Below are 27,968 nucleotides of genomic sequence, written 5' to 3' on the forward strand. Positions count from 1 at the left end.
AAAACTATAAAAAGAAATAAAATAGTTACCAAAATCAAGTTTATCAAACTCGTCTAGATCATCTTCAATCAAATCGGGATCACCACGTGCCTTTCCACGTAATCAATCTTGAGCACAAATAAGTGCTTGCACAACCTTAGGAGTCAAAGAACTCCTATATGCATCAAGCACACGTCCACCGGTACTAAAAGCAGATTCTGAAGTAACTGTTGATAGGGGAACAGCCAAAACATCACGAGCAATAACGGCAAGTATAGAAAACCTAAACTGATTAAGTTTCCACCACATGAGAACATCAAACTCATCATTATCGAAACCCTCATCATCCACAGGCTCAAATAAATATTTCTCCAATTCCGTTTTCAGTTCTTTTGATCCAGTGTTTAATCGATGCTTCTTGAACCTATCTAATTTTTTTTTAGTTCGTTCTATGTCCTTGCCAATCAAAGTTGAAACAACATTATCATTACAACCACCACTAGTGCCTTGACCCATGGACGTTAGACACTATTGACCACTTTCACCAACATCACGAGTTGAAGGTTGGAACATATTTCTATAACAATGAAACAACTCATCCATTGTTTGTGTCACCAAAGAAAACATCATTAAAGCTTTAGTTGGAGGATACATGTCTAGTAAAGTGAATTCAACATAAGAAAACTTTTTTCTCGGATCAAGTATAGCAGCAATAAATAACACCAAATTCATTTTCTCTATATTACCCCAATACTTGTCATATTTCTCTTTCATCCTAATTGTCATATACTGTAAATCAATATCATCACCATTTTGCCATTCAATCAAAGTTGTGTACACATCAAAAATTAGAATCCAAAAAAGCATTAGCAGTTATGTAAGATGTGCCTGAAACACTTAAAGTCAAATCATAAAATTCTCTCAAAAAACGAGAAATCCTCCTAACATTTGCCTAATCTCTGTCATCGGGCACCCCATCTCTTGACCTTATGAGCTCAGGTATGTAGCCATTATCACATAATTCAAATGATGCAAACGCCCTCTGAAATTTCAAAGCTGTATCTAACATTAAAAAAGTAGAATTCCATCTAGTGCTCACATCTAAACATAATAAACACTTGCTCTCAACTCTTGCACTAACAACTCACTTCTTAAACTTGACTAATCTAGCAGGAGATTGTCTAATATATCTCACTGCCCCTCTAACACGAGCAATTGAGGTATTCATATCCTTCAATCCATCAGATACCACAAGATTTACAATATGAGCAATGCATCTCACATGAAAAAATCTACCACCTAAAATATTAGTTCCAGCAACATTATATTTTTTCTTCAAATGTCCTACTGCAACATCATTTGAACTAGCATTATCAACAGTGATAGAAAAAATCTTTTGGATCTCTCAATCCCCTAAACATTTACTAATTGCCTTACCCATGGTCTCACCTTTGTGACTAGTGATCAGACAAAAATTTAAAATTTTTTTTTGCAACTTCCAATCATTATTAATAAAATGGGCAGTTAGACACATATAATTAATTTTTTGAATCGAAGTCCATGTGTTAGTAGTGAGACACATTTTACCAGGACATGATCTTAACAATCTTCTCATTCGAGTTTTTTCATCAGTATAAACTTTATAGCAATCCCTAGCAACAGTCCATCGTGAAGGTATACGAAATTTAGGACATGCTTTGTTTATGTGTCTCCTATATCCATTATTTTTCATAAACTTAAAAGGCAATTCATCTAAAATAATCATCTCAGCTAAACTCCTCCTAACTGCCTCTTGATCAAACTTCCAACTACCCAACCCATCCCCTCCCGAAGCAAAAACTAATTTCATCTACCTTTTCTCCTCACTATCATGCATCAATTTCAACTTAGGACAAACTTTAATATAATTTTTCAAAGAAGATGTTTCATTCTTTTTTGTATCAGCACACAATTCTTTACCACAATGAGAACATTTAGCTTTCTTATTACCTTTCTTATCAACAAATTTGGTGAAGTGATCTCACACAATCGATGTAGATTGAGACGGCTCCATTTGCTTCCGCACCTTGCTTACAACTTCACACGTTTTGTTGGGATCGGTAGAACTAGCAGTAACATGAGGTGTAGATGTTGATGGTGTTGGTGTTGGTGTTGGTGTCTCATTGATTGCAAAATTTGTTTCCTCATTAGTTGACATCTACAAAAAAAAAATACCCAAATATTAATTTCAATATTTAATTCTAACATATTGTCAATCATTTTAATTAAAAATCCAAATAATAATTTGAAGTTGCCAACCCTGTGAAACACATGCAAGGTAAACAATTTACTCTTCCTCGTTGACATCAGTATGACTTAAAGTTAGTTTCGTGTAGGAATATTAAACAAGCAGTGCAGAGGATGATGAATTGGATTTGATCATTACAAGTTTTAATTTAAAGAAATCGCTTATTCTACGTTTCCCATCATCAAACAAAGTTTTCTACGACACAGCATTGCATATCAGATATGCAGAATGGTATTCAACGTGAACTGCTAGAGGAGGGTCGAAAATTAGACAAGCAAGGTATAGCAGGAAATTAAAGCCTTATCTTATGGCTTAATGGCATGCAGACTAAGCATGCATTAGCCCAACGGCAATGCCATGATTAATCAATTTTATATACCTTATCTTTTCTCTCTTCTAATTCCTTCAATAATATATCTCCCCACCCAACAGGTAATTAACACATGGATGACTTTCATCATTTTAATTACTTGATGATCCTCTGGATTTGGCAAGCACATACAACAGTTTCATCAGTTTAATTACTTGAGTGTATATTTAATTATCTCAGTGACGATCATTAATTTAATAAACATTTTGAGAGAAATGAAAAACGCGAAAATAATGATAGTGTCGAAATTAACAATTTTCATATACAATTGATAAAGATATTATAGTATAATTTAAATTAATTTAGTTTAAAAGTATCTTATTTTAAAATTTTAAAATATTGAGTTCAAGTGGGGATTCTAATACGATAGAAAAGGAAGGATTTGGAACATGGGAGAAGTTAATATGAACAAACAAAAGCAGCAAAAGGGTGAAGACCAAGTTTGGAAAGAAACAAATGAAGGGAGACGTAGGTCTGGATACCTTGTATATTTATTCATTCACTCAAGGAAGCACAATTCCAAACAGCAAGCTTAATGGAACAAACATAATTTTTACAAGCAAAAAACAACCACCCTAAACTCATAATCTCTAACATATTTTCTCTCAAACTTTCTCTCTCTGCTTATTTTCACAAAATAACTTAAAAAATAAAAACTATTGTTTACCTTGCAATGGCAACAATTTTAACTGAGAAACATAGTTGATAGCAACTGAGAAGCACCTATGGCTGTATGAGACGACTGCTGGCTGTATGAGGCGAAAAGGGAACGAAAAAAATAGGGGGCTGTCAGGGGAAGGGCCAAACGACTGCTGGTTTGTGAGGTTTGCAGAAGTTGATTGCTGGTTTAAAAGTTTAGGGTCTTTTGAAGGGGGTTTTACACTTTTACCCTTATAGGGGCCAGAAGAGAAAGTGTTTAATGAGGGGTATTTTGGTGCTTTCACCTTCAATGGAAAACCAAGGCAATCAATGCCCAGTTATTCAGTCGGCTCGGGGGGGAAGGAATCCCTCCCGAAGGTCGAGCCGATCGATCGACAAGGTCGATCAGCATGATCGACGGTTACAAAAACCCACGGTAGCAGTCGGTTGCTCGGTTGCAACCAACCGCTGCACAGTCCTAGGCGGCAGGATGGTGTTTGCACAATGCATATGTTTAGCAGAAATAATTCATTTTGTCTCTATCCTATTCAAATCACAGTTACTTAACTTTCAATTGTTTTCCTTTAAATCCCAAATATCTTAAAATAATAAATAATTTCATTAAAAAATGAAAGCATTCACGTGTCAAAATGGTAGTTGTTCATATGACCACTTTTCATCCATTTTTGAGCGAAACATTCAAATGAATCTATATATATATATATATATATCATTGAATTGTAACAATTTAAAGGCTTGGAATCAAAAATGATTTTAATTAAAAGATGAGTGATCAAAATGAAGGACCACCAATGCATGTTATACTCTACAATTCTCCATGATAAATTGCCCTTGAATGTATGTTAATTAGTTTTATTAATTTCATCTTTACTTTAATGCATATATATAACCTATAAAATTTATGTTCTTGTCTTAACAACTCATAAAATGTCAACTAAAATCACACAAATCTTATACTTTTCATCATTGGATCGTAAAATACTGTTAACTTTTTTTTATAATAAAATCATAAGTTTAGTGTTCAATTTGCAAAAGTTATTATGTCTAACTTGAATGATCCAATCATATGCGCTAAATGTGACTTGAAAATGTCATTCAATGTAATTTTTCCATTTCTTGGGTCTAAGACTCATGCTTATCCAATTGCAAAATTTAATATTGACTTTGATTTGGAAAAACTACTACTACTTAGAAATTTTTCATGCAAAACCAGAGAAATGGTAATACTAAATATTTACTAATTAAACATATAAATGTTAATTAACTTGCCTATTTTATTTTATTAATTAATGAATAATGATTCCTTAGCTTTATTTCGAAGTCATTGATCATGACCTCATCAGAACAAATAAATAGAACAAGTATTTAGGAAGTAGGCCACGATTGAACTGTTTTATTATTTTTCTTTTTTAATTTTATTAATAATGCTTTTTTTATTTATTCAATATATTTATCACATGTCTTGGTAGCAGATAACGTATTCTGAGTTTTAAAATTTAATTAATTTTATGTGATTTAATATTTAATAGATTTTCATATGAATATCAAAATTATTATTTTAATATTAAAAACACCTTAATTCCTGCTGTAAATATTCACTCATAGATCTATTAAAGGGTCTTCTTCGTTGGTTTACGAATAAAGAAAGTAAAAATCTGGCTTTTTGCTTTGCACAATGGCATGATACATTATAACCTTTGTCCTAAGTCCAACACTTTAAAGTACAAGAAAAAGACAAACAAAAGATTCGGCTTGAGGTTATAATCCAACATTTTTAAACTCTAACATCTCGATTTATTATTATTATTATTATTATTATTATTATTATTATTATATGGTCAGCTAGGATTTGTGTTGACTCAATTTTATCTTTTAATAATGATGCAATCTCGCACGTTGACTTAAAATGCATTCAAGATTTATTGTCAAAATGCTTCTCATGAAAAATTAAATTTTGATTGCACAACTAAACTTTTTATTTATTTTAATATTGATTTGTTAAGCTTCATTCCGGTTTTATACAACGTCCTATGGTATATAAATAATTACTTTTAAGAATCATTATAATCAATTTGCTTAGTCTGATCCATACACTTTTAAGCAAAAAAAAATTAATTTGAATTTTGGATTTGGTTAATTGAATTTTTTTTCTTTAAATTTATTTTTTATATTGCATAAAGGGGTTTAGACCTTCTCTCTTTTTTTCCTGAGTGAATTTTGTAATCTTGAGAAACCTGTGCATTATCCTTCTCTATCAATATAGTCTATATTCTATGGCAAAAAAAAAAGAAAAAAGTTTGTGGTCTAATCCAGGCAGGGGGCTTTCAAGAAACTAGTGAACAGAAAATGGCCCATTAGAGAATGGGATCCCAAGGCCCAAGATAGTGCTCGCATTGACTTTCAGAGTTAGGACATTTGTTTTTTTTTTAAACTATAAGACCTATAACATTTAAGATTTTTTTTATTTAATTATTGAGTTAAATATTTAAATATTTATAATATTTAAAATTAAAATAAGAGAAGATTAACATTTTATTTATTTATTAGTATTAAAGTCTTCTGCGTTTCGCCACCATATTTTATGTTTTTGTATGCAAATTTTTACCATTAAGTGAAATATTCAAATACAACTTTAATGTCGTCAAAGACCAATAGAATTGTCTAATAGCCTAAGAAATGTGACAGAGCTGAGATAAGATGCAACAAATCTAGTTAATAGTCTCTAAAATCAAATAAATTTTCATTCTTGTCAAATATAGAATTACATAATTAATTTTGATATTACGAAATAAAACATGATTATTCCTTTATTACCCAACATTATCGATGCACTAATCAGACTTCATATCCATAAATTGTACGAGTATTTTTTTAACAAAAAAAAGCATATTACTTTTTTGGGTTTGAGAATTAATTTACTTGACAATTGGCCTTTTAGAGTTAGCATATTGGATTTTTCTATTGAGCTTTTGACTGAAAAGTATTTGGATTAAATTTTTTGTCCTTCTTTTTTGTTTGTTTTATTTATTTTGTTTTTGCTGACATTTTTTGTTAATATAAAAATTAACAAATTGATTTAGCTAGAGGCAACACGTGACTAATAGGATCCGGATGGACTTTTTTAAGTTTGTGAGGTTATTTTGGACATTAGTGGACGTCGAAATTAAAATAACGAGGAATGCAGGGGAAAGAAGAGAAGGGAGAGGACTGAGGAGGGGAGAGGGAAAAGAAGGGCGTAGGCACAGAGCCGCGACACCGGTTCCGGCGACGGCAGAGGAGAGAAGGAAAGATGGAGGGAAAAGGGAAGAGAGAGAGAGTGCACTATAATTAAACGGACAGATTATATAAAAGAAAGAAGTAAAAAAGCAGAGATGGAGCCAAAGAGAATCGAGGCCCGGAACAATGCAACTCCGACCAACAACTGAGTGACACTAGGTTTCTGCAATTGGGTAAATAAGTTGTCATAAGGGTCAGCTGTCAATCGCTCTGTTAACCTTTCTTTCATCGCTCTGGAGCTTGTATTTTGCTCGTCATTCTGCTTGTTTTCCTTGCAGTTCTTGCTCTGTTCACAACTCTATCCTACCAACTCCACTGATTTCTTTGAAAATGTCCAACTTTGAAGCTAAGAACTTCTTCAAAGTTTACCTCCCGAAATTAAGCTTTGAAAGAATGGTAACTCTTCCTCTATATCTCTCTCAAAGATTCAGTTTTTGTCATCTGGGTCTTTTAGTTCAAGCTTTAACTTGTTCAAGTTTCTTACTTTCTTTGGACATTTTCCGGGTTTTGGTTCTTTCATTTTGCATTTGGCTTGTACATCTGAAAAAGGTTGAGGTTGTACCATTTTTGGTTCATGGGTCAAAAAAAAATATATTATGTCAATAATGTGATGAGATATAGTGGTTATGTGTTACTATTGGACTCTAGTTTGTATAAGACATGTCAGAAGATAATATAGACAGGGTTCCTTGGTTTTCCCTAACTGTTTTTTGTGGGGTTTAAAAAGATAGATGTAAGGGTGCTTCAATGCGGTGGACCTAAGTTCTCCACTCATTGCAGAAGACAAGCACTAGCTAGCAAGTCAGAAAGAAAAACACAGATTTTCTTTACGGCACATGGTAGTGAATTGTAGAAAGAAAAGGAAGGAAAATGTTTATGCAGTTTCTGTTACTTGACTTTGTTTTGCTTACTTAATTGATTTATGCCTGATATCTAGCTGCATTTTGTAATTGTAGTCCATCCCACCTACCGCTGTTGTGTGTTCAAATGGATTGATGCCTATGCCTGCAACAGCCACTCTTAGAAATTGCAAAGGGCAATGCAGGCATGTGGAGTTGAACAAATGTGATGGCAGGATGTTTTTTGAGAAGGGTTGGAGAAGATTCATTGATGATAACTCCATAAAGGAAGAAGATATATTAGTTTTCAGTTATGTTGGATGTTCTGTGTTCGATGTGAAAGTATATGGGTTTGATGGATGTGAGAAGAATGTTTCATATCTAGTTGAGAAGGGAGAAAGTGGGGAAGAACAAGGACAAGAAGATGATGAAGAAGAAGATTATGGCTATCAGGAAGAAGGAGAAGATAGTGTGCTGGAGATGGAGGATGATGATGATGATGATGGCTATCTGGAAGAAGGAGAAGACAGTGACCTGGAGATGAAGAGAGAGGAGGAAAATGAAGAAGTATTGGATACTTTAACCAATAGAAGAGGCCAGAGAAAGATCAATAAAAGAAACAGTGGTAACTATAATTTTTGTATGTGAGTGCATGTGTGTGTGTGGGAAATTGTGACATATGCATGCCATTTCCTTCACTCATAACTCATAAAATGATGCATGTTTGTTATGTGCCAAAATATAACCGTCAAGTTTATTCGGTTTAGGGCTGCATGAGGGTTTAGCTGCTGTGAATGATGAAGAAACTACCTCTATGGAGGTTGAATATGAGGAGCTTAATCCAGAGAGATATGTCCAAGAATTGAATCCTTATTTTGTGGCGAGGACAAGACTAGGGAGGGGAAATGAATTGGTATGGTCTTTTATTCTTGTTCCTTCTTATCTTTGACCACATTTTAGGTTGAGCAAGTCCTTGTAGGAAATACAGCACTGGACCTTCGATAGTCCCCAATCTATTTACATAATAAAATTATAATATGTTCCTTGCGTTCAATGTACATTTATTTTAAGCTATTAACATTGGGAATATGGGATTGGTAATGTTGCTACTAAGAAAGTAGAAACTATTTACATAGTTACCTTTTACGACAATTGTCCCTGTGTTGATTAATGCTGCTTGGCTATTAGATATTTCTCCATTACTTTGATTTTCTGTTTTCCAATATTATGTTTTCACATGCTCCAATGCCAAGAATGCTAGTTAGCTTGTCCGGAATGTTTTCTACTAACTTCTGGCTATATTCTTTGTGTGGATCTCAGTATGTTCCAAGTACTGTGATAAGAGATTATGATCTGATTCTGGAGGACAATCAGGAAATTACGTTTCTTGACCCATATGATCGGAAAAAGATTGGAAAGGTTCGTAAATGGAAGGATCGTCGAACATGCATAATAGGATGGAGAAGTTTCTGCAATCGAAACAGAGTCAATCAGGAGCGTGACGTATGCATCTGTGAATTCCTGCTTGAAAATGAAAATGAACAAAAACCCAAGTTCATGAAAGTTCACATTATCCGTGGGAAACATACCAAATCCCAGAAGTCAACCTTGAAGCACTACCAAAAGAAACATAGCGACAAGACTTTGCCAGGTCCGTCCAGTAGTTCAAACATAGTTTGTATTTAAGGTGTAATACCAGGATTTATGTCCTTGAATTCAACCTGATATACGTTCTTGTCAAGGTTTAACGCTTTATTACAGCAATCAAGTCCAAGATGCTTCTAGTTTAACCATGAATTCTCATGGTCGTGGATCAAACAGACCAACACTTCAGAGTTTGGTCTCTAAGCTCCCTTGCGAAAAAGTTGATATAGAACATCGGAAAGGCCATGAAGAACTGTCTAAGTCTAATTGCGGGCTTTTGTAGGTCACATAGTGGAAGGCCTAAGTGCTTGGTGGCCCGACTTTTTCATTTTTAAGGCTATGGGTTGGGCTGATGCGTCATTTCAAAAATATTACGTAAAAACGGTCAAAATGTTGGATTAAATATTCTTTTCATCTCATTATATTTATTATTTATTTATTTTTTGTCACATAAAGTCAATTTTAATCATTAATTTAATAAAATTATAAAGTTATAAAATTTTTAAAAGTAAAATTTACAAATTTTGAATTTCAAACTATGCAAAGTATATTCGTTTTGAAATTTTAATTTTATAGGATATTTAAAAAAATGATCAAAATTATGTTTATTTGATAAACAATATTGAACAAAGAAAAATATAATGAGACATACTTACATATCCAATAAATGAATATCTTATAATATTTGTGTTATTGAGTTTATGACAGGAAATAAAAGAAGATTTGTGAACTTTGAAAGATAAGTTAAAAATTACTATATTTAACATTTTCGTATTCGACTAAATGATAAAATGTATGTATCTTTAATATAAAAATTTCTCAAAATGGAAAAAAATTACCCTGTCCATATATGCATTGATCAAATAAACTCTACTTTAATGATAGTGAAAGTAAATCAATTCCAATGGTGCAGATTGGTTTCAGTCAGTGGCCAATCTTCATTGGCATCCCCTTGTATCTCATATTTCTTTTGGTCAGAAATTAAAGGTGCACAATCTTTGTTCTCTCCCTAGGCTATAAGCTCACCTAATCTGCTTCGCAACCATATAACCACACAGTACCTTATCCATCATCTCTCCCCACATACAAATTAAACCCCATTTTTTATTTCTCTGCAACTCTTGTTTTCCATAAGTTGTAAGCCTTCTCTTTCTTTGTATAGCAATGGCAACAGCCTCAGCTACACTCTCCCCTGTCACACTTGCTGCTGCCACTGTTATCAGTCCCGGGAGGAGAACGAGCGTTAATGTGAAGTACATATCAGGGCTGAATGCTTTCGGTGGGCTAAAGGCTCACAACAATGTGGTCTCACTAGGCCTGCCGGTTTGCACCGAGCAATCTTTTGCAAAGGTTGTGAGCTCACTCAGAGCTCCATCGAAGGGAAAAGGTGGCGGTGCCCTCTCTTCAACCTGCAACGCAGTTGGTGAGATTTTCAGGATTGCAGCAATCATGAATGGCCTTGTTCTCGTCGGGGTTGCTGTGGGGTTTGTTCTTCTTCGAATTGAAGCATCTTTGGAAGAGGCTGATTGAGAATTTTAGAGAGTTTTAAGTTGCTTCTTTCATGTATGTCTGCTTTTCTTTAGCAAACTTGCACTTTTAATTTTCTTTCATTCCTCCATTGATGTGGAACTTGATTTGTTTTCAATTTCCAAAACCAAATAAGTATCTTGGGTTGCGATTTTTGAAACTATATCAGATAAAATAACAAAGACAATTTCCGTTTAATCCTTGTCAATTCTAATTATGTTGGAGACAAGTAGTTGCCTATGTATTTTTTTCCTGATATCAACGACTAAAACGAAGAAAAGAAGAACAAAATGACTCTTCAAGAAGTGAACAAAACAGACTTGCAGAATTCTTTTCCATTGTTACTATATAACTTGAAATTGCCACCAGTCCACCAACTCTAAAGAAAAAGAGGAATTGCCACTCTGGTCATAATTAGCGATGCAATCTTGAACTGTCTTATTTAGATAATTTCTAGTTCCTTAGTTAAAAATCAATTCAATCAAACATTCTTTTCCACTACAAGTAAAAAGCACTTTGAATCTTATATTGGTCCTCTCCACAGTCTATAATAATTAGTTATACTGCCATAGCAGAACAAATGTGCAGTCAGAGAGCCTTCTTCAGCTCACTCCATTGACAGCAAGGTCTGGAAAGAGATTTGGTGATTGAAAGTTCCCAACAAAATAAAGAATTTCTTGTGGAGAATCATGTATACACATTCATCAGCTTACTAGTAACAATTTCTAGAGGAAAAGGGTACTAGCTAGGCCATTCTCAGTCTCCTATAATAAAGACAGTGAAATGGTGGAGCACATGATCCTTCTTTCTGACTGGAGAAGAGGAGTATGGTGAAGGCTGTTTTAGGCTCAATTTTGACAAAGAAAAAGTGAGAACTTTTAATGACTGGCTGTTTGAAATATTTGGTTCACTAAGATTTGCAGATAAGGAGAAAGATTCAAGTAGCTTGCGCTTGTTGGTTTAATTGGAAAAGCCGGTGCAAAGGTGTTTTTTACGGGAAGCCTGAGCAAATATTCCTAATTCAATTGCTAGGATAAGCCCCCCGGTAGGTGAGTTAGCTAAAAGTTGAAGAGGAGAAATCCAATCTTCGAAAATTGCTCATGTAAGAATAAAGGGGCAAAGCATGGAGTTGACAGCTAGGCTATGCTTTTAGCATGGTGGCAGCCTTTTTCTCTCAATTATCTAGTTAAACTCTTTGTAAAGCTTAGCCTGTATTATTGGGTGTTTTTACCAGCTATCTCATGTTGATTTGTATGCGGGTAGAACTGGGTGATCGCACCCTGCCTGTACCTCATTGCTGCTTTAAGCAGATTATTAATGAAACCCACTATATTGGCTGAGCCAAAAAAAAAAAGAATAAAGGGGCAGAGAAGAAGTGGTGCTGTCCGAATCAAGCTGCATAGTAATAAATTTTGATGGTGCTTTTGGTTCAAAGTCGAGGTGTGATAGCTGGGAACTGCCAAGGGAAACTCATGGAAAAGAATTTAAAAGCAGATGATGTATTGGTTGCTGAAAATAGAGCTTTGAAAAGAAGGTGAAGAATCAGCTTTGAAGAGGAAAGTTTGAAAATGTAGTCTTTCAAACTGATGCCAAGATTGCGGCTCGACGAATGCCTCCTCTCAGGATAAATTACAGCATTGGAAGATCACTCCCACTTTTTGAGAGATTTCTCAATTAAGCTTAGAGAGCAAATTGCTAGTCAAAGTTGCTGTTGGTAAGAGATGAAACAAGGCTGGCAAAATTGGCTACCCATTGGCTTGCAAAGCAGTCAAAAAAGGGCGGGCTGTGCTCTCAAGTGTGAGTCAACAGACCCCCACCATCGTTTGTGCTCATTTTCAGCAGAGATGGCTTCCGGGCAGTTTTCACCACCCCATTTTGGGTTTTTTGTTCAAGCATTGGGTTCACTGTGCCTATCAACAAAAGCTCTTCCATCTTTCTTGGCCACTAAAGAAAATATCTTGGCATGGGTTCCTCTCGACCAATCAGGATCCTGATGATGTTGGAACACAGCCAAATGCATCAACTCATCATGGTCTGAATGAACCAATCAAATCCATTTAAGTCTAGGTCCATGGCTATCTTATGTAGTCAATATCATTGACGAAAGAAACTCATACAGGAAACCTTGTGACACTTTTCTTTCCAAGTTTTCATGCATGCATGCACATTGCCATTTATAGCCGAAATTAATTTTAGGCAGGGTTTCACACAGGACAAGATTGAGGTCTTTGCAATCCCAATTTGAACACCTAAAACTTAATTTCTTACTACAGATTTCAATAATGTACGAAAAGAAATTAGACAGACTGTTCAATGAACAATAAACAAAGATCAATATAGTACATATGATTAAAGAATTAAGAACCATTTGCTCTCAAAGTTACTGTAGCTTCGGTGGTTATTGGATTTTAGTCAATTTAGAATTGGTTTCATCATATATATTAATATTAAACCATCATTTGCACTCCGGCAGCCATGGCAGCCGTTTCCAAGGGACAAAAAAACAGCCATAATATGGAAAATCCGAACCAATATTGGTTCTATACCTTCTTCAGCCACAACCCCAAGTTGGTAGAAAGAAAGAACTCTCAGGCCATCAAATTTGATTCATGCTGCAACTTCAAGGATAGAAGCCAAGGGAGGGGTTCATGTTCCGGATAATTGCAAGAAGAAACTATTTGCCAATTCCATTCTAACATGACAAGCAACCCAAGACCACAGGAGCCAGCAATGAATGTTAATTTACGTCATAGAGGTTTCTAGGGGGAGAAAAGAAGCCAATAGAACATATAGAAAAACGTGGGAATATAGCTGAGAAATTTGGCATCGTTGTCCTTCTCCATTGATTTTTTTTTCCATATTTGAAAAGTAGGTGACGTTAGATTTTTAAAAAAAATTCAAAGCATGGATTTATATTTATTTTTTCTGTATTTTATCAAAATTAAATTAAGATAATTTGATCTCAATAAAGAGATAATATTATTTTTTTTATACTAGACTCCAATATTAGATGCAAGTTTAAAAGTGTAGATTTTTGTAAGTCTTATGATGGGTGATTGAGGCTAAATCTCCTCTTTTGTTTACAATAATATTAAATATCAGAAAGTTACGTACGAAAGGATGAAGAAAATTCTAATGCAGTGAATCATTACAATTAATCTAATTAAAGTATCTTTTGTGTTATTAAATCATATATCAAAAAGCACGTATGCTTATTATTTTAGATTAATATAAATTTATTATACATAAAGTCTGACATGTGATGCTACCTTGTTCCCGATATTTTTCCTCATTTCAGTTTCAATCAAGCAATACATTTTGCTATAAATTCCAAAAGGATATTTGCAGTTTCAACCTTGCAATCGGTTCCATCTCAATTAATCACTATGGAATTCTCCATACAGTTGCAAGAACAGATCATTTTTCGACTTCTTTTCGCTACAGTTATCTTCATCTTTGGGGCTATAGTCAGAGTCAAAGGCAACAAGAAACAACATAAACGACCACCGGAGCCAGCCGGAGCTAGGCTGCTGCTTGGTCACCTTCATTTTTTGGAAAGAACCAGCTGATACATAGAAAACTTGGGTCCTTGGCTGACGAGTATGGACCTGCTTACTTGATCAGCCTCGGAATCCATCGAGCACTAGTTGTGAGTGGCTGGGAAGTTATAAAAGAATGCTTCACTACCTACGACAAGGTCTTTCCCACACGCCCAAGAACCTTAGCCGCGAAGCTTATGGGCTATGACCATACCTTGATGGGTTCAGCTCCTTATGGACCCTACTGGCGCCACACAAGGAAAATTGCTACGGTTGAGCGTCTCTCTAATCGTCGACTCGAGTTACTCAAGCATGTCCGGGAAGCAGAAATCAACAATCTCCTTAAAGAGTTATACGAGGAATCTGTGAAAAGTGGGGGCGTTGCTGTGGTGCAAATGAGGGAGAAGTTTACGGACTTGGCAATGAATGTTATAGTGAAGATGATGACTGGAAAAAGATATGGCGGCCCTGATGGAAGAAATGACGAGGAATCCAAGCGATGCCAGAAGGCCTTGAACGAATTCTTTTACCTGGCGGGGTTATTCACGGTTTCAGATGCAGTTCCTGTTCTTGGCTGGATTGATGTTCTGACGGGAACCATAAGCAAATTCAAAAGGACAGCAAAGGAGTTGGATTATGTGCTTGGAAGCTGGGTGAATGAACATCGCGAAAGGAGGCTCGCAGGAGATACCAAAGGCGACAAAGACTTCATCGATGTCATGTTGTCTATCTTGGATGATGGCAAGACTTCAACTAAAGAGGCAGATATTACTATCAAGGCTACTTGTCAGGTACATGTTGATGACCAAATTCTGATAAAATTTTCATTAATTAGCTATTTTGATTCAGAAGCGAAATGCCAAAGGAGAATTTGGGCTCAAAGAAGTCTAGCTGCAGATGCAGACTTGGCAAATTTTCCTTTCTGGCCTTCACAATGAAACAAAACTATGCTGATGATCATGCAAATTTGATTGCAGAGTCTTCTCTTAGGTGGAAACGACACCACTGTGCTTACACTTACATGGGCACTCTCCTTGCTATTGAACAACCGCCATGCGCTAAAGAAGGCTCAGGATGAACTTGAAACCCAGGTAGGAAGGGATCGGCAAGTGGAGGAGTCAGACATGAAAAACCTCCCATACTTGCATGCCATTGTTAAGGAAGCATTGAGATTATACCCAGCTGCGCCCCTCTCACCACGAGAAGCCATGGAGGACTGTACCGTAGCGGGTTTCCATGTGCCAGCAGGCACTCGCCTTATTGTCAACCTATGGAAGATGATGCGAGACCCCAACGTTTGGGAAAAGCCTTCAGAATTTGTGCCTGAGCGGTTCCTTAATGAACATGCCAAGTTTGATGTGAGGGGTCAGGATTTTGAGTTTGTACCATTCGGTTCTAGGAGAAGGATGTGTCCAGGTGCCACTTTTGCGCTCCAAATCCTGCACTTAACATTGGCTCGGCTGATTCATGGATTCGAATTGGGGAAGGTCTCAGATAAACCAGTCGACATGACTGAAAGCCCTGCACTAACTCTCCCTAAAGCTACACCACTGGAGGTCACCGTTACCCCAAGGTTATCTTCCAATCTCTATGCGTGTTGATCAACGCTGGAGAGAGAAATCATTGCTTCCCAAGGGGCCGCATGTTGACTCCATTTTCTTCCATACATTTTGATCAATAAGGATGGCATATCAGTGCAAAATACCCTTATTTTGGGTTATCTAAACTAATAAATTATGTTTGCTTCCGATTATATCTGTATTTGGGTGTTGATCTTCTGTTTAGTTGTCTAGCTAGTTTAGGTTGCTTTGAGCTAAGACACCTTATCTGTTCTAGTATTTCCGGAGTTGTGCTTTCCTTGCTTTCTTTGAGAAGGGATGCCTGGTGATTCAGGACATTGTCCTGACGACTTTATGATTATGGGTTATCTCTCTAGGTACGCTCTGATCCCTTACGAACATTTGCTTTTGTTTCTGCCTGCCTAGTGTAAAGGCAGGCGTTCAAGTCGCATTGGGAACTTACTAGGCAATAATCTTTAAGTCATTTTCCATGAAAATGCTTGTCAATATCCTGTTTCCTTGGTAACTATACCTCTACCTTGTTTCTAGTAAGAAATGCTAAAAAAAAAAAAAAATGGGTCTTCTCCGTTTGTTAATTTACAGTTAGAGTTTGAATTAAAGTAAACACACACCTACCCTCTAATTATATATGGGCCTTTGGTGCATCTATTCAACAAGCAGATCAATAATCTTAACTTTAGTCAATTGTTGAGGTGATTGTGCATAGAAAAGTGTATATAAAGCAGATGTTTAGTCAATTTTGATTTAGTAAAGAATTCAATCCATTCTTCATGAGAGCTTTAATTAATTGAGTTTGGAATAAGATAGCGTTGTTAGGACTTTAATTCCCTTTCTTCAACAAAAAGAAAAGATGTATGGAGCCAAAAATAATCATAAATGGAAGTTTATGTGCAAGCACTTCCTTGTTAAAATCAGTTAAATCGTTACTTTAATTGACTATTTATTAACTTCTTTTTGCCATAATTTTCTACAACTTTCGGGCTAGCTATTTACCGTTAATTGACTATTTGTTTACTTATTTTTGAAGTCTTTCAATTTGTCCGTACATCATCTTAGTCGACTACCCTTCATAATTTTTCATTTAATTGACTATTTCATCGAATATAATCGATAAATTCTTTTAATTCTTTATTTCACTTTGCAAAATATTCCAACAGTTGATAAACTGTGGAAGCTGCAGCATGACCCAGAATTTGGCAAAAGCCTTTCAGAGTTCCAGCCTCTCAGGTTCCTTAATGAACAATACAAATTTTGATGCAATGGGGTCAAGATTTCGAGTATATACCATTTGCTTCTGGTAGAATAAGGATATGTCCAGGTATCTCTTTTGCAGCTTCAAGTCCTGCACTTAGCATTGGCTCGGCTACGTGAGTGAAGGCCCCGAGGTTATACCCTATTGGAAGGTTGCCTTCCTAGCGCTATGGGTATTAGTTAAAGCTAGAAAAAAGTACTGGCTTCATGGATACCACATGTTCACTCATTAGGTATATTATTTATGCTAAATGCTTATGCTTCTAGCCTATCAGCTAATTACTATTGATTCATCCTATCAGCTAATTCAGTTAGACTGTTCCTCATTTTCCAGCTGAAAGTAAAGGTATTGCAAGTTGAGCGGTGCTTTCTAGCCTTCAAATCTGCCACGTCTGACTCACTACTCAAACTGACTGATCCTTGAAATGTTGTCACTGCTACCTTCATCCACTGCATAATCCATCCCTGTGGAAAAAATTAGGAGCTCATAGCATAAAATGTTCATAAAGATTTCATTCTTGAAAGGGTAGAGGACATAGGGGATGGATGCCACAGGGTAGCTGTGTAGCAAAAAAGAAGAAGCAAAAAGGACAGAAAAGAGTAGTCCCGAATATTGCTAGGAAAGTTCAATTGTAAGTGAAAGGTATACTAGCTATTGGACCACGTATGATTAAATTAAATAGTAGTATATGGCTTGAACTTGCCGAGCTTGAATTAACATCTCCAATTTTGTTTTTATTCGAGTTTTTTTAGTCAAGGAAAACCTTTTTTTAGCAATAATTTGCAACAGATCCACAAGAGTTTCACTATCAGAAAGAATCACTGTGAATCTCGCACATTGGTACATTTCAGTGAAGGCTCACAATGGAATCCTACAAACAATTGCAAGAACAAAGTTTTTTTGCAATTCTTTTCACCATAATCGTCAGCATATTGGTGGTTACCATCCGTGTTAAAGGCAAGAAGAAACGGCAGAGGAGACCACCAGAGCCAGCAGGAGCATTACCCTTTCTCGGTCACCTTCATCTCCTCGGAAAACATCAGCTGCTACATAGAACATTTGGAGACATGGCTGACCAGTATGGACCTGCCTTCTTGGTCCGTCTTGGAATTCATCAAGCTCTTGTTGTTAGTAACAGTGAAGTTGCAAAAGAATGTTTCACAACCAATGATAGGGTCTTCCCTACACGTCCAAAATCTTTAGCCATAAAGCTCATGGGGTATGACCATGGCATGTTGGGCTTCGTTCCTTATTGACCATATTGGCGCAACATAAGGAAACTGGCAACGGTTGAGCTCTTCTCTAGTCGCTGGCTCGAGTTACTCAAGCATGTCCGGGACACAGAAATCAATTGTTTTGTAAAGGACTTATATGAGCAATCTGTGAAAAGCGGAGGCCTTGCTGTGGTGGAAATGAAGGAAAGGATTGGGGACTTGGCAATGAACATCATAGTGAGTACGGTTGCTGGAAAAAGATACTCTGGTATTGAAGGATGCTGTGATGATGAATCCAGGCGATGCCAAAAGGCCATGGGTGATTTCTTTTACCTGGCAGGGTTATTCTTGGTTTCGGACGCGGTTCCTTTTCTTGGTTGGCTGGATGTTGTGATGGGGCGCATAAGCAATATAAAGAAGACAGCAAAGGAGTTGGATCTTGTGCTTGGAAGCTTGGTAAATGAGCACCGCAGATGGAGGCTCCGGAAGAGCATCAAAGGGGAACAAGATTTCATTGATGTCATGTTGTCGGTCATGGATGATGGCAACATTCCAACTCAAGAGGCAGATACTACCATTAAGGCTACGCGCCTGGTATGTTCTTGTTAATCCAGCTGCTATCAGAATAATAGGCATCATTTTCATAACATCAGTTTGTATTACTCTGGCTAAACTATATGACTGATGATGACTCTCCCAGTCTTTTCACTTACCATCAAAATATAAGTTTCAATGTCTATTCATGTTAAGGACAGTTGAATCAAGCAATTAAAAGGATTTAACATAACTAAATATCTGTAACAAGAGTAAATTGCAGAAATCTAGACCTTATGGAAGTTCTAATCATCAGTCATCAGTTAATCGCTCTTGCTATAAGGGATGTAACATAACTAAATATCTATAACAAGAGTAAATTAATTACATTACCCTTACCATCAATTTCATTTTCCTTTTCTCAAAATTGTTGAAGCATCAATCAGAAAACAAATAACATTTGATTAGGGAATGCTGATTGCAGAGTCTTATCTTGGGTAGCAATGATACCAATGTGATCACACTTACATGGGCACTCTCCTTGCTATTGAACAACCGCCACGTGCTAAAAAGGGCCCAAGATGAACTTGACATCCATGTTGGAAAGCATAGGAAAGTGGAAGAGTCAGACATAAACAACTTGGTGTACTTGCAAGCCATTGTCAAGGAAACATTGCGGTTACACACAGCGGTGCCTCTATCAGTACCAAGAGAAGCCATGGAGGACTGCACAATAGCTGGTTTCCACGTTCCGGCAGGTACTCGCCTTTTGGTTAACCTGTGGAAGTTGCAGCGTGACCGCAGCATTTGGCAAAAGCCTTCCGAATTCCTGCCTGAGAGGTTCCTCAGTGACCATGCTAACTTAGATCTGAAAGATCAAAACTTTGAGTTTGTACCATTTGGTTCTGGTAGAAGGATTTGTCCGGGTATCTCTTTTGCGCTGCAAGTCATGCCCTTGGCATTGGCTGGGCTGCTTCATGGATTCGAATGGGGCACAGTCTCGGACATAGCAATCGACATGAGTGAAACCCCTGGATTAACTGTTCCTAAAGCTACACCATTAGAGGTTACGCTTACCCCACGGTTGCCTTCCATGCTCTATGGATGATTCAATATTAAGCAATGGAAAAAAGAAAGAAAAAGGTTGCCTTCGGATTCCAAATTACTTGGTTCGCAATTCAATTATGTTGAATGCAAATGTCTGCCAAAAAGGACTGTCAAATCAATTACTTGTAGTTATTCACAAACATGAAAAATAGAAGTAAAATGTTGTATTTACGTTCTTTATTATCAGTTCATTCTTTTCCAGGGAAAATTTTAGTTGGTTCACTATCATATTTAAAGCTGGTATGTGTAGCAGCCATGAAAGTGGGAGCTTCCTCAGGTAAACATGACCGTGGCTGACATAGGAAGCTTGCGATCCTCGTATATCCTGGAATTTTGTCCCATAAAAAAATTCACAAAGACTAATTACTCTGTTTTGACTTACTCGAGATGATTTATTTATTTATTTATTTATGTTGGTTTCAAGAACAGTTAACATGCTGCAACTATTTAGAACAAGAGCATTTTTTTATTTTGCTCAGCCAAAAGTAGATTTTCATTCATAAACTGCATGAAGCAGAGAGTGCAAAACGGTGTAGCTGCCAGCAACTGGCTAGCAGAGACAGTGACTAGTAATGTCACATAGGGAGTTGGCAATGACAAATCCAGAACAAGAGCATCTTAATATTTACTCACTAGCGTAGAAGTTTTCAGGATCAGCCTTCTGATCCAATTTCTTTGTTATTGATGGAGGGTTACATGTAAAATTTACTAACACCTAAGGATCAGCTCGCTTGAAGCTATCAATAGTTATGGGGACATCGCTGCCTTTAACTTGAAGTTGCTCATATTCAGTTGATTGTGCCCCTAGGGTGCATTTTTTGGAGAATTTCAGGCAGGTTAATCCTGTGAATATCAGAATTCCAGAGAGTATCCAACTGAATTGCAAGTTTGCCAATGCTCTGGCCCTCATGTCTGCTTCATGTGACTCGCAAGTCACAGCTCCATGCATGCTGTCACTGCTGCTTTCAGCCAACTGCATAATACATCCTCGTGGAACAAACTCAGGTGTCCACAGCATAAATCCCATGTTCATGAACCAACAACCCTGAAATACAACAGAAATCGAAAGAACAAGAACCGTGGAAAAACTAGTTGGTAGAAGCATTGCTGCTAAAGCTGCCAGGAGAGACACAGACACTATGAGCTGCAAGAGCCAGTGGTAATGGCCTTCAAGTCCAACATGATCAGCTGAGTGGAAATGGAGCAAGAAAAGCTCCTGACCAAAAACAGAAGCTACAAGAATTCCCGGAACAGCAGATAGAATCTCAGAGGACTGAGTTAATTCAGCAGAAAGAGTGAAACCTGCAAATATGGCAAGGTGGAGAAACATGCTCGCATGCTCGAAGCTATCAAGTTCGAAAGCAAATCGAAGAAAAGGGTAGTCTAAAATTTGCATGAAAATTGCTAACAGGGAAAAAGACAGGATAAAAATGAGCTCCAAATGTTTGAATCTAGAAAGAGGGCCATTGAAGGGGTACCAAAACCTTACTGTAAATTTCGTAGAGCCCTTGAGACAATAGTTTCTGATATTGTTGATGGTGTGCCATAGGCCAAGAAAGGTAAGTGCCAGGCCTGGCACCAAGTGTCCAACAAATGTGCCCATGGAAGGTTCTGTCTCTCGGGTATGGAGGGTCTTGTATCTGCACTTGATCCCAACAAAAACTTAAGTACCTGAAACACTTGTATATGCATCGTGCTAAAAGTTCATCATGGTGGGAATCATATTCAAATGTTTGGTCATTGGTGCATGATGCATACGTTTCCACAAACAAAAATGCCAAGAAAAGACAGCCATTTATCTTTGAAACCTTTCAAAAGTTGATGAGAAGGATGATACATCCATTAAGAAAAGATCAATTGTATACTAAAGTAAAAGTTTGAAGAAGACATTCATTGCTTCACTTCGAGACCACCAAAATTGACAAGAGCAGGAGATCGGAGTTCGATACTGGAAGGATCATGATCTAGATCAACTATTGGAATACGTCAAAGAAACAGGATCAGACAAGCAAAAATGTATCTTTGTTGCTGGTTGTTGTGGTTGGCCGCCTGTAAAACCACCAAGACCAAATAAAGAAAGCCTAAATTTCATGCAAGGTACAAAAGCCATGGCCCTTCGGGATTATGAGGGCCAAATGTTTCTTCCAATCACCGTCTAGTGGAGAATGAGATGTCTCCAATATAAAAACCCTGCCAAAAGAAGAACAAAGATGTTTCCACTCAGCCAAGAAATACAATTCTCCACGGGACTTCATCTACTAAGAAGTTAATTAACGACAAAAAAGATTGATAATATTCCAGGTATCCTATCAGGATATTCGAGTGACATTTAGGAGATGTATGTTTCTAGTGGTCCAGGTCCGCGATTAAGTCACTAGCAATCCTATCTCCTGGGATAGAGAAACTGTTTATTCAGGGTCTCATGTCGAGTTGATTTGAATATGAGTTGTCTAATTATGCAGCAGAGCATGATTCAGGGGGATTAATGCCAAAAGAAAGCAATTTACTAATTCGGGGATGAGAAAAAGAAAGGCCCCTTTCAAGCAATGGACTTGCAGCAAAATATGAGGCAAACGATGTCTAGGAGGTGATCCAGGCTCTTCACCGCTTGCTTAAGTATCCAACCAGGGTGGAGAATTGGAGGTTTTATATTTCAATTCCCCCACTTCCTTTGGATCTAATACCGGGGAGTTATTGCCAAATTCCCCGACCAGCACTAAGGCAAATGGATCTATGGAAGACCATGCAAATCCAACTATACAATGAACTGTAGATGTTACATGTATCAATTTAAAGTATCCTTCAAAATCTGAAGTTTTGTACAACAATTTAATTTACAATCACTTCAAATAGCTATCATGAGTCAAATATCAACTCAAGTTTTCCGAATTTTGAATGATACAACCTTAGTATACACATTTACCTCTTTTCGATTTTTGGCCAGAGGGGGTTGTTAACTGGTAAATAAATCAATAATGTGAAAAAAAATTCAAGTAAAAGAGTAACAATGCTTAATGAAACCAACATCTGCTTGCACTGTAGTCAAAAAATTATCTGCAAATGACTTGTTGTTGCTTGCTCTTTATTAACCGAAGAAGGCATGCAACTTCAGAGAATAAAGCATGGTTGCTGGTGACCAAGCAGGGAATCAGGCTTCACTTCTGGTTTCATCTCCAGCCCTGAAACAAAGACCATTGCATTGCCCATGTCACAGAAGGGCCCATGTAACGCAGAGATCTGCTTTGGTTATTTATGTTCCAACAATGAAATGCCAAAGTGTTAGTAAGCCAAAAATGGTTCTAAGCAGATATAAATGTCAGTGTATAAGAAGCAAATTTGCCAGCAGTAGAATTAGCACGAAAATTTTCCAAATTCAAGCAGTTCAATTGGTGAAAATCCTTTCCGATAAGGTTGTCGCAGCAATGTAATTTTACCATCAGTGGCAGAATGAAATACAGAACAATTGGTTAAATGATGCATCTATCTCATTGGATACTTTGTGTTTAACCTAGGATATTAATTAATAATCTAAAAAACCTGGTAGCAGAGGAAGACCTCCTAGAGTTAAGAGAGATAGAGGTAAAGAAAGAGCCAAAAAAGGATCTTTTGTGTATAATCCTGCATAATCTCGCATGTTATCGGCTCAAGTAGGTAGACCAAATAATACAATGCAAGCAAAATTTCCTAGATTTATGGAGATATATTATCGATCATTAACTAAGAACCTATATTCCCACAAGAAATTATTGATCATGGACTTGTCTGAAGTAACATGTGTTTGACTCAGGCCAAGAACTTGTTGACTGATTAAGCCATCACATTGATTAATTTCTTTGGATCAAGCACTAGGATCTTAATAAATCAACAGAGTGGAAGTCTTATCTCATTGCATGAAAACCTAAATTCCTACAAGAAATTATTGATCAAGCACTTGCCTGAAGTAAACAAGTGTTTGGACATATAACATGCCCTAGTTTGAATGCACATAAAATTCACATGTTTGACCATCCTTGCCATCATTCTAAGAATTTGAATATCTTGTGCCTAAAAAACCCACTACGACTTTGGCTAAAATCAAATACAGCACATGGAATGGCCATAAATGTGATAACTAAGCCATGTGAAGAAATTTGACAACTGACCTGACATCTCTTCATCTTCATTCTGCATGACCCTACAGGTGTGTTAAACACAGTGCATCATGCAATTGCATGCTTTAGGAGAAACAACCATGCAAACAAGTTATAAACATGCCCACACACCTTTCTTTGTCCTCAGCAAGGGTTACAACTTTCCACAGAGTGATCAATTGTCCCCATCCCCTCAATCAAAGACAAGTAAGTACTGTCATCAGGGGTAATGCCTTTACTAACCATCTCCTTTAGAAGATCTTCAGCAAGATCTCCTTCCTGGTTTTTGCAAAACCCTTGAATAAGGGCATTATAAGTGAGAAGGGTGGGATTAAAACCTATACTCAACATCTCATCACGAACTCTCAATGCATCCTTCATTTCCCCTTTCCTGCTATATCCACTAATTAGAATGTTGTAACTAACGTGATCAGGTTTAATTCCCCTTCTTTTCATCTCATCAAGAAGCTCACGAGCTTCTTCGACTCTTCCCTTCCTACAATGCCCTTGCATCAAAGTATTGTAAGTCACGTCATCAGGAGAAACATTCAATTTATCCATTTTCTTCAATAATGAAAATGCACGCTCCATATTGCCATTGGCACAGTGACCATCAATCAATGCATTGAACATTACAACATCTACTGCGACACCCTTACTCATTATCTTTTCAAACAGGTCATCTGCTTCCTTCATTCTATTCCGTCTACTTAAAACAAAAATAAGTGACGTATAAGTTACCTGTGTAGGTTGAATCCCCTTTGTTAACATCTCATCATGAAAACTGAATGCTTTCTTCACATTTCCACACCTGGAGTATCCATTAATTAAGATGTTATACGTAATCTCATCAGCAACCAACCCCTTTTCTCTCATTTCTTTAACCAAATCATCGGCCTGACCCATTTTACATTCCATAAATAGTGCATGAACTAACAAATTGTAAGTTGAGACAGTTGGTAATATACCCCGCTCAACCATTTCGTCTCGATAACCAAATGCCTTTTCCAAATCCCCATAATTGCAATAACCATCAATTAGGGTATTATAAGTGATAGCACTTGGAACCAATCCCATTTCTTTCATCTTCTCAAACATCTCAGATGCCTCCTCAAGTCTTTTCTCCTTACACATACCACTAATAAGAGAACTATACGTGTAAGAATCCAGCTCAATACCTTTACTTCTCATTGCATTCAAAACCAAACGAGCTCCTTCAACTCTTCCTCTCGAACAATAAGCATGAATTAGTGTATTATAAGTAACAACATTTGGTTTAACCGCTAAATTCTCCATGAAATTAACAAATTCCTTTGCTTTCTTCAGCTTCCCTTCCTTGCACAACACATTTATCATTATATTAAACGTGTAAATGCTGGACTTAATCCTCATTTTAAACATCTCAGCGTACAGAACCCAAGCACTCTCAGTTCTGTTCAACTTCAAAAACGTACTTAACATATCATTACAAGTCTCGATCTTTGGAATTAAACCCTTGTCTTTCATCATATAAAAACACTCTAATCCTTCATCAACCCTCTTCATTTCACAACAAGCTCTTATTAACAAATCAAAAAGAATAGTAGTTGAAATACCTAACCTGTCACGAGCAAGTGCCAACTCATCGAAAATGACTGTAACACTAGCAATGTCACTATAAATGGTTTGCTTTAATAGTTGTAAAGTGGGTTTGGGGGATGGGAGACGTGAGGCAACTGCAATGGCAAGGCAACGGGTTTTGACATCGAGTCGTTGGAATTCGATGTGGGAAGTGAACTGGAGGGCTAATTCCGGGGTTTTGTGGAGATTTAAGAGGACGGTTGATATAACAGATGGGTTGAGGTCTGATGATTGGTGTTTGATGAAATGCCACTGAGAAGAGCGGACCGATTCAATCAAGAGCTCCGGGGATATTTGTGATGATGCAGTTTGGGATTGGTCGGAGGTGACTAGTTGTGAGGTTGAAGAGCAAAGTGCAGAGGAATGAGGAATAACTGTTTTTAGCTTCTTCCGTTTCAGGATTTGAGAGCTGAGGACTTTGTGAGCTTTCATGTTATTGAAGGAGGGAAAAAGGGCTTTCGATGAATCTCTAATCATATAGAGTGGCTTGAAGAAGAAAGAGCTTTAGCCGTAAAGCACAACGAGAACGACGAGAGGACGGCTTTAGGAGGAAGATGACATTGGAGAACAGAGGAGGAGAGGGCTTTATAAGGGTTTTGTTTTTCATTCTACGTCGCTTTAACTTGGGCCGTGACGTGGCCCGTGCTGCCGCCTATTATGGCCGGAAGGGTTTGTTCGGGCTTTGCTGCCCTATAATGGTTGGAATGGTAAAAACAGTAAGAGGTAAGGACATATTAATAAAATAATTGATTGGACCAATCAAATTCCATTAATTCAATTTGATCATTTAAATTATATTTATTTTAAATAGATTAAAACATTGATTTTTTTTTTCAATTTATTTAATCGATTTTCAATATTCAGAATTTTAATCAAAATAATTAAAATAATAAATCATTATAATAATATATTGTTTAAAATATATCAAATGTCCATACATTTAATATTTTTATAAGCTGAGTTCATCCTGATTAAAATATAAAAATTAGTAATTTTATTAAAAGAAATCATTCAAAATACTTATAACCGACATAATTCAATTTCAATTATTTCAATTTTTTAGATATATAATTACTTAAATATATCAAATGCAAATATATTTAATACTTCAATTTTGACCTAGAAGAGCAAGTAAGCAACCACCAAATTAACTGCATTCACCACCCTTAACCTTTCTTTGAAGGATGATGCATTCAAAGAATGCCGCGACAAAGCTTGTCATAACCCCAAATTCCCAAACCATCAAATGGAAAAGCAAGCATCTTGTATGGTATTGACGAGATCAAATTCATGTGTTCATTCATAGTTTACACCACTCAAATCTTAAAAATACAATCCCAATAAAGAAGAAAAACCCATTACAATGACTGTAAAATCAATATCACAAACAAAAAATAATAAGTCTCTTGGTGTTAATTACCAAAATTCCCTCATCAATGCTAGCAGAGCAGTGCACATCACGTAAGGTATTAATCTCCAACCAAACATCCTTAACAATCGTATAGTTATGTTCTTTGCCAACTGCTAAGATGAAAATCTGGATGAATTATGATTCAGTGAGCTTGAGTTTGTAAAGAAAACATCACAAACAAACAGTAAAACAATATGAAGAAAGGGAAGAAAAAGACTATCACTGATCAACTCGACTAAAGGCATGACCCTCGCGTCAAAATAAAGCAAATTTCAGAAGCTAAAATTTTCAAAATAAAGTAACCTAAGGTTAACGAATCAACAAAATTCTGAATTATGAGATAACTGATTACAGTCAACAAAATTGTACCAGCAAATCACAAGAAAAAGTGACGAAATCGTAATTTAAATAATAATGACCTAAAGGATCTTAAGCAACGGCGACGGCTTGCCGTTTTTCAGGCTCGAGGTTGCTCTTTGATTTGTCATCGGCGAAATCCTCGGCGTTGTAGATGACGGTGATGTAGAGAGAGCAGCTTGGGCAACGGGCGATTTCCTCGCCGAGTTTTAGCTCCTCTTTTGTGATTTGGAAAAGATCGCCGCACGGGCATGGATAAGTGTATGCCTGCAACTCGTCGCTCCACTGCATGTCCTCTATCTCCACGTCGTCGTACGACATCGTTTCTGGATGATCAAAGTTGCCTTTTAGAAGTTTTTCTTCTTCTTCTAGGTGCCAAGCAGCGTCGAGTTGAAGCGACGAGTTTGAGAAGACGGAGAACGTTTGACCAGGTGGGTTTTAGGGTTTGCTTTTATAGCCATCTTTTATGTCGGTTTACTATATGGCCGGTCATGGTCTTTGGGAAATTTCAATTTGGTCCTTATGAGTTTCATGTTATTTATATTTTTATGAAAATTAAGACGAAATTTTGATTTTAATATCTTTTATATTAAAATTTAGAAAATATATAATATATATTTAATACTTTTTAATGTAAAAATA

The 27,968-nt window shown here is 36.7% G+C and overlaps 8 protein-coding genes and 1 pseudogene across 13 annotated transcripts; 6 read left to right on the forward strand and 3 right to left on the reverse strand.

Annotated features, from left to right (window-relative positions):
* The first annotated feature begins 6,451 nt into the window (after positions 1-6,451).
* On the forward strand, positions 6,452-9,453 carry LOC18607239 (B3 domain-containing protein REM20-like). 3 transcript variants are annotated; one of them, XM_088803839.1, is made up of 6 exons: positions 6,452-6,765; positions 6,851-6,968; positions 7,529-8,036; positions 8,179-8,324; positions 8,732-9,062; positions 9,173-9,453. In XM_088803839.1, exons 2-6 carry the CDS (start codon positions 6,903-6,905, stop codon positions 9,199-9,201), a joined length of 1,080 nt encoding a protein of 359 aa, XP_088659965.1. In that variant the 5' UTR covers positions 6,452-6,765; positions 6,851-6,902; the 3' UTR covers positions 9,202-9,453. The 3 variants fall into 3 exon arrangements, with proteins under 3 accessions (XP_088659965.1, XP_088659963.1, XP_088659964.1); XM_088803837.1 differs by having other exon boundaries at positions 8,732-9,453; XM_088803838.1 differs by having other exon boundaries at positions 6,452-6,745; positions 8,732-9,453.
* Positions 9,454-10,091: 638 nt separating this feature from the next.
* On the forward strand, positions 10,092-10,780 carry LOC108660423 (cytochrome b6f complex subunit (petM)). Its single transcript, XM_018114461.2, has one exon. It carries the CDS (start codon positions 10,220-10,222, stop codon positions 10,583-10,585), a length of 366 nt encoding a protein of 121 aa, XP_017969950.1. The 5' UTR covers positions 10,092-10,219; the 3' UTR covers positions 10,586-10,780.
* Positions 10,781-14,339: 3,559 nt separating this feature from the next.
* On the forward strand, positions 14,340-14,782 carry LOC148763907 (cytochrome P450 CYP82H23-like). The gene is made up of 2 exons (XM_088803294.1): positions 14,340-14,687; positions 14,738-14,782. The coding sequence occupies exons 1-2, from the start codon at positions 14,340-14,342 to the stop codon at positions 14,780-14,782; spliced, it is 393 nt and encodes a 130-aa protein (XP_088659420.1).
* Positions 14,619-16,130, forward strand: LOC18607240 (xanthotoxin 5-hydroxylase CYP82C4-like). Its single transcript, XM_088803842.1, has 2 exons — positions 14,619-14,912; positions 15,099-16,130. The coding sequence occupies exons 1-2, from the start codon at positions 14,841-14,843 to the stop codon at positions 15,720-15,722; spliced, it is 696 nt and encodes a 231-aa protein (XP_088659968.1). The 5' UTR covers positions 14,619-14,840; the 3' UTR covers positions 15,723-16,130.
* A 1,686-nt stretch (positions 16,131-17,816) lies between these two features.
* On the forward strand, positions 17,817-18,209 carry LOC148763908 (demethylepipodophyllotoxin synthase pseudogene; annotated as a pseudogene).
* On the forward strand, positions 18,207-20,098 carry LOC18607242 (strychnine-10-hydroxylase-like). Its single transcript, XM_088803873.1, has 2 exons — positions 18,207-18,761; positions 19,186-20,098. Exons 1-2 carry the CDS (start codon positions 18,366-18,368, stop codon positions 19,807-19,809), a joined length of 1,020 nt encoding a protein of 339 aa, XP_088659999.1. The 5' UTR covers positions 18,207-18,365; the 3' UTR covers positions 19,810-20,098.
* Positions 20,099-20,254: 156 nt separating this feature from the next.
* LOC18607243 (transmembrane epididymal protein (DUF716)) lies at positions 20,255-21,955 on the reverse strand. The gene is made up of 2 exons (XM_007041297.3): positions 21,617-21,955; positions 20,255-21,448 (listed from the first exon to the last, which is right to left on the reverse strand). The coding sequence occupies exons 1-2, from the start codon at positions 21,649-21,651 to the stop codon at positions 20,524-20,526; spliced, it is 960 nt and encodes a 319-aa protein (XP_007041359.3). The 5' UTR covers positions 21,652-21,955; the 3' UTR covers positions 20,255-20,523.
* Positions 21,956-22,609: 654 nt separating this feature from the next.
* Positions 22,610-26,179, reverse strand: LOC18607244 (Pentatricopeptide repeat (PPR) superfamily protein). 3 transcript variants are annotated; one of them, XM_007041300.3, is made up of 3 exons: positions 24,071-26,179; positions 23,951-23,982; positions 22,610-22,987 (listed from the first exon to the last, which is right to left on the reverse strand). In XM_007041300.3, exon 1 carries the CDS (start codon positions 26,033-26,035, stop codon positions 24,083-24,085), a length of 1,953 nt encoding a protein of 650 aa, XP_007041362.3. In that variant the 5' UTR covers positions 26,036-26,179; the 3' UTR covers positions 22,610-22,987; positions 23,951-23,982; positions 24,071-24,082. The 3 variants fall into 3 exon arrangements, with proteins under 3 accessions (XP_007041362.3, XP_017970537.2, XP_088659810.1); XM_018115048.2 differs by having other exon boundaries at positions 22,610-23,045; XM_088803684.1 differs by lacking the exon at positions 23,951-23,982.
* A 626-nt stretch (positions 26,180-26,805) lies between these two features.
* Positions 26,806-27,770, reverse strand: LOC18607245 (diphthamide biosynthesis protein 3-like). 2 transcript variants are annotated; one of them, XM_007041306.3, is made up of 2 exons: positions 27,389-27,770; positions 26,806-27,079 (listed from the first exon to the last, which is right to left on the reverse strand). In XM_007041306.3, the coding sequence occupies exon 1, from the start codon at positions 27,645-27,647 to the stop codon at positions 27,399-27,401; it is 249 nt and encodes an 82-aa protein (XP_007041368.3). In that variant the 5' UTR covers positions 27,648-27,770; the 3' UTR covers positions 26,806-27,079; positions 27,389-27,398. The 2 variants fall into 2 exon arrangements, with proteins under 2 accessions (XP_007041368.3, XP_007041367.3); XM_007041305.3 differs by having other exon boundaries at positions 26,806-27,095; positions 27,389-27,769.
* Between the last annotated feature and the right edge of the window lie 198 nt (positions 27,771-27,968).

Source organism: Theobroma cacao, chromosome 2 (genome assembly GCF_053813885.1).
Source record: "Theobroma cacao isolate CCN51 chromosome 2, ASM5381388v1, whole genome shotgun sequence".
In the NCBI taxonomy this organism is placed as follows: domain Eukaryota; kingdom Viridiplantae; phylum Streptophyta; class Magnoliopsida; order Malvales; family Malvaceae; genus Theobroma; species Theobroma cacao.

Excerpts from the sequence above, each read along its gene's own strand:
- LOC18607239 (XM_088803837.1), top strand. The coding sequence starts at position 6,903 with ATGTCCAACTTTGAAGCTAAGAACTTCTTCAAAGTTTACCTCCCGAAA. Across the intron at positions 6,969-7,528 it reads AATTAAGCTTTGAAAGAATG|TCCATCCCACCTACCGCTGT; the intron begins GTAACTCTTCCT and ends TTGTAATTGTAG. Across the intron at positions 8,037-8,178 it reads GATCAATAAAAGAAACAGTG|GGCTGCATGAGGGTTTAGCT; the intron begins GTAACTATAATT and ends TATTCGGTTTAG.
- LOC108660423 (XM_018114461.2), top strand. The coding sequence starts at position 10,220 with ATGGCAACAGCCTCAGCTACACTCTCCCCTGTCACACTTGCTGCTGCC.
- LOC148763907 (XM_088803294.1), top strand. The coding sequence starts at position 14,340 with ATGGGTTCAGCTCCTTATGGACCCTACTGGCGCCACACAAGGAAAATT. Across the intron at positions 14,688-14,737 it reads CGGTTTCAGATGCAGTTCCT|GACAGCAAAGGAGTTGGATT; the intron begins GTTCTTGGCTGG and ends CAAATTCAAAAG.
- LOC18607240 (XM_088803842.1), top strand. The coding sequence starts at position 14,841 with ATGTTGTCTATCTTGGATGATGGCAAGACTTCAACTAAAGAGGCAGAT. Across the intron at positions 14,913-15,098 it reads CTATCAAGGCTACTTGTCAG|AGTCTTCTCTTAGGTGGAAA; the intron begins GTACATGTTGAT and ends ATTTGATTGCAG.
- LOC18607242 (XM_088803873.1), top strand. The coding sequence starts at position 18,366 with ATGAAGGAAAGGATTGGGGACTTGGCAATGAACATCATAGTGAGTACG. Across the intron at positions 18,762-19,185 it reads CCATTAAGGCTACGCGCCTG|AGTCTTATCTTGGGTAGCAA; the intron begins GTATGTTCTTGT and ends TGCTGATTGCAG.
- LOC18607243 (XM_007041297.3), bottom strand. The coding sequence starts at position 21,651 with ATGGATGTATCATCCTTCTCATCAACTTTTGAAAG. Across the intron at positions 21,449-21,616 it reads TTCTCATCAACTTTTGAAAG|ATACAAGACCCTCCATACCC; the intron begins GTTTCAAAGATA and ends GATCAAGTGCAG.
- LOC18607244 (XM_088803684.1), bottom strand. The coding sequence starts at position 26,035 with ATGATTAGAGATTCATCGAAAGCCCTTTTTCCCTCCTTCAATAACATG.
- LOC18607245 (XM_007041306.3), bottom strand. The coding sequence starts at position 27,647 with ATGTCGTACGACGACGTGGAGATAGAGGACATGCAGTGGAGCGACGAG.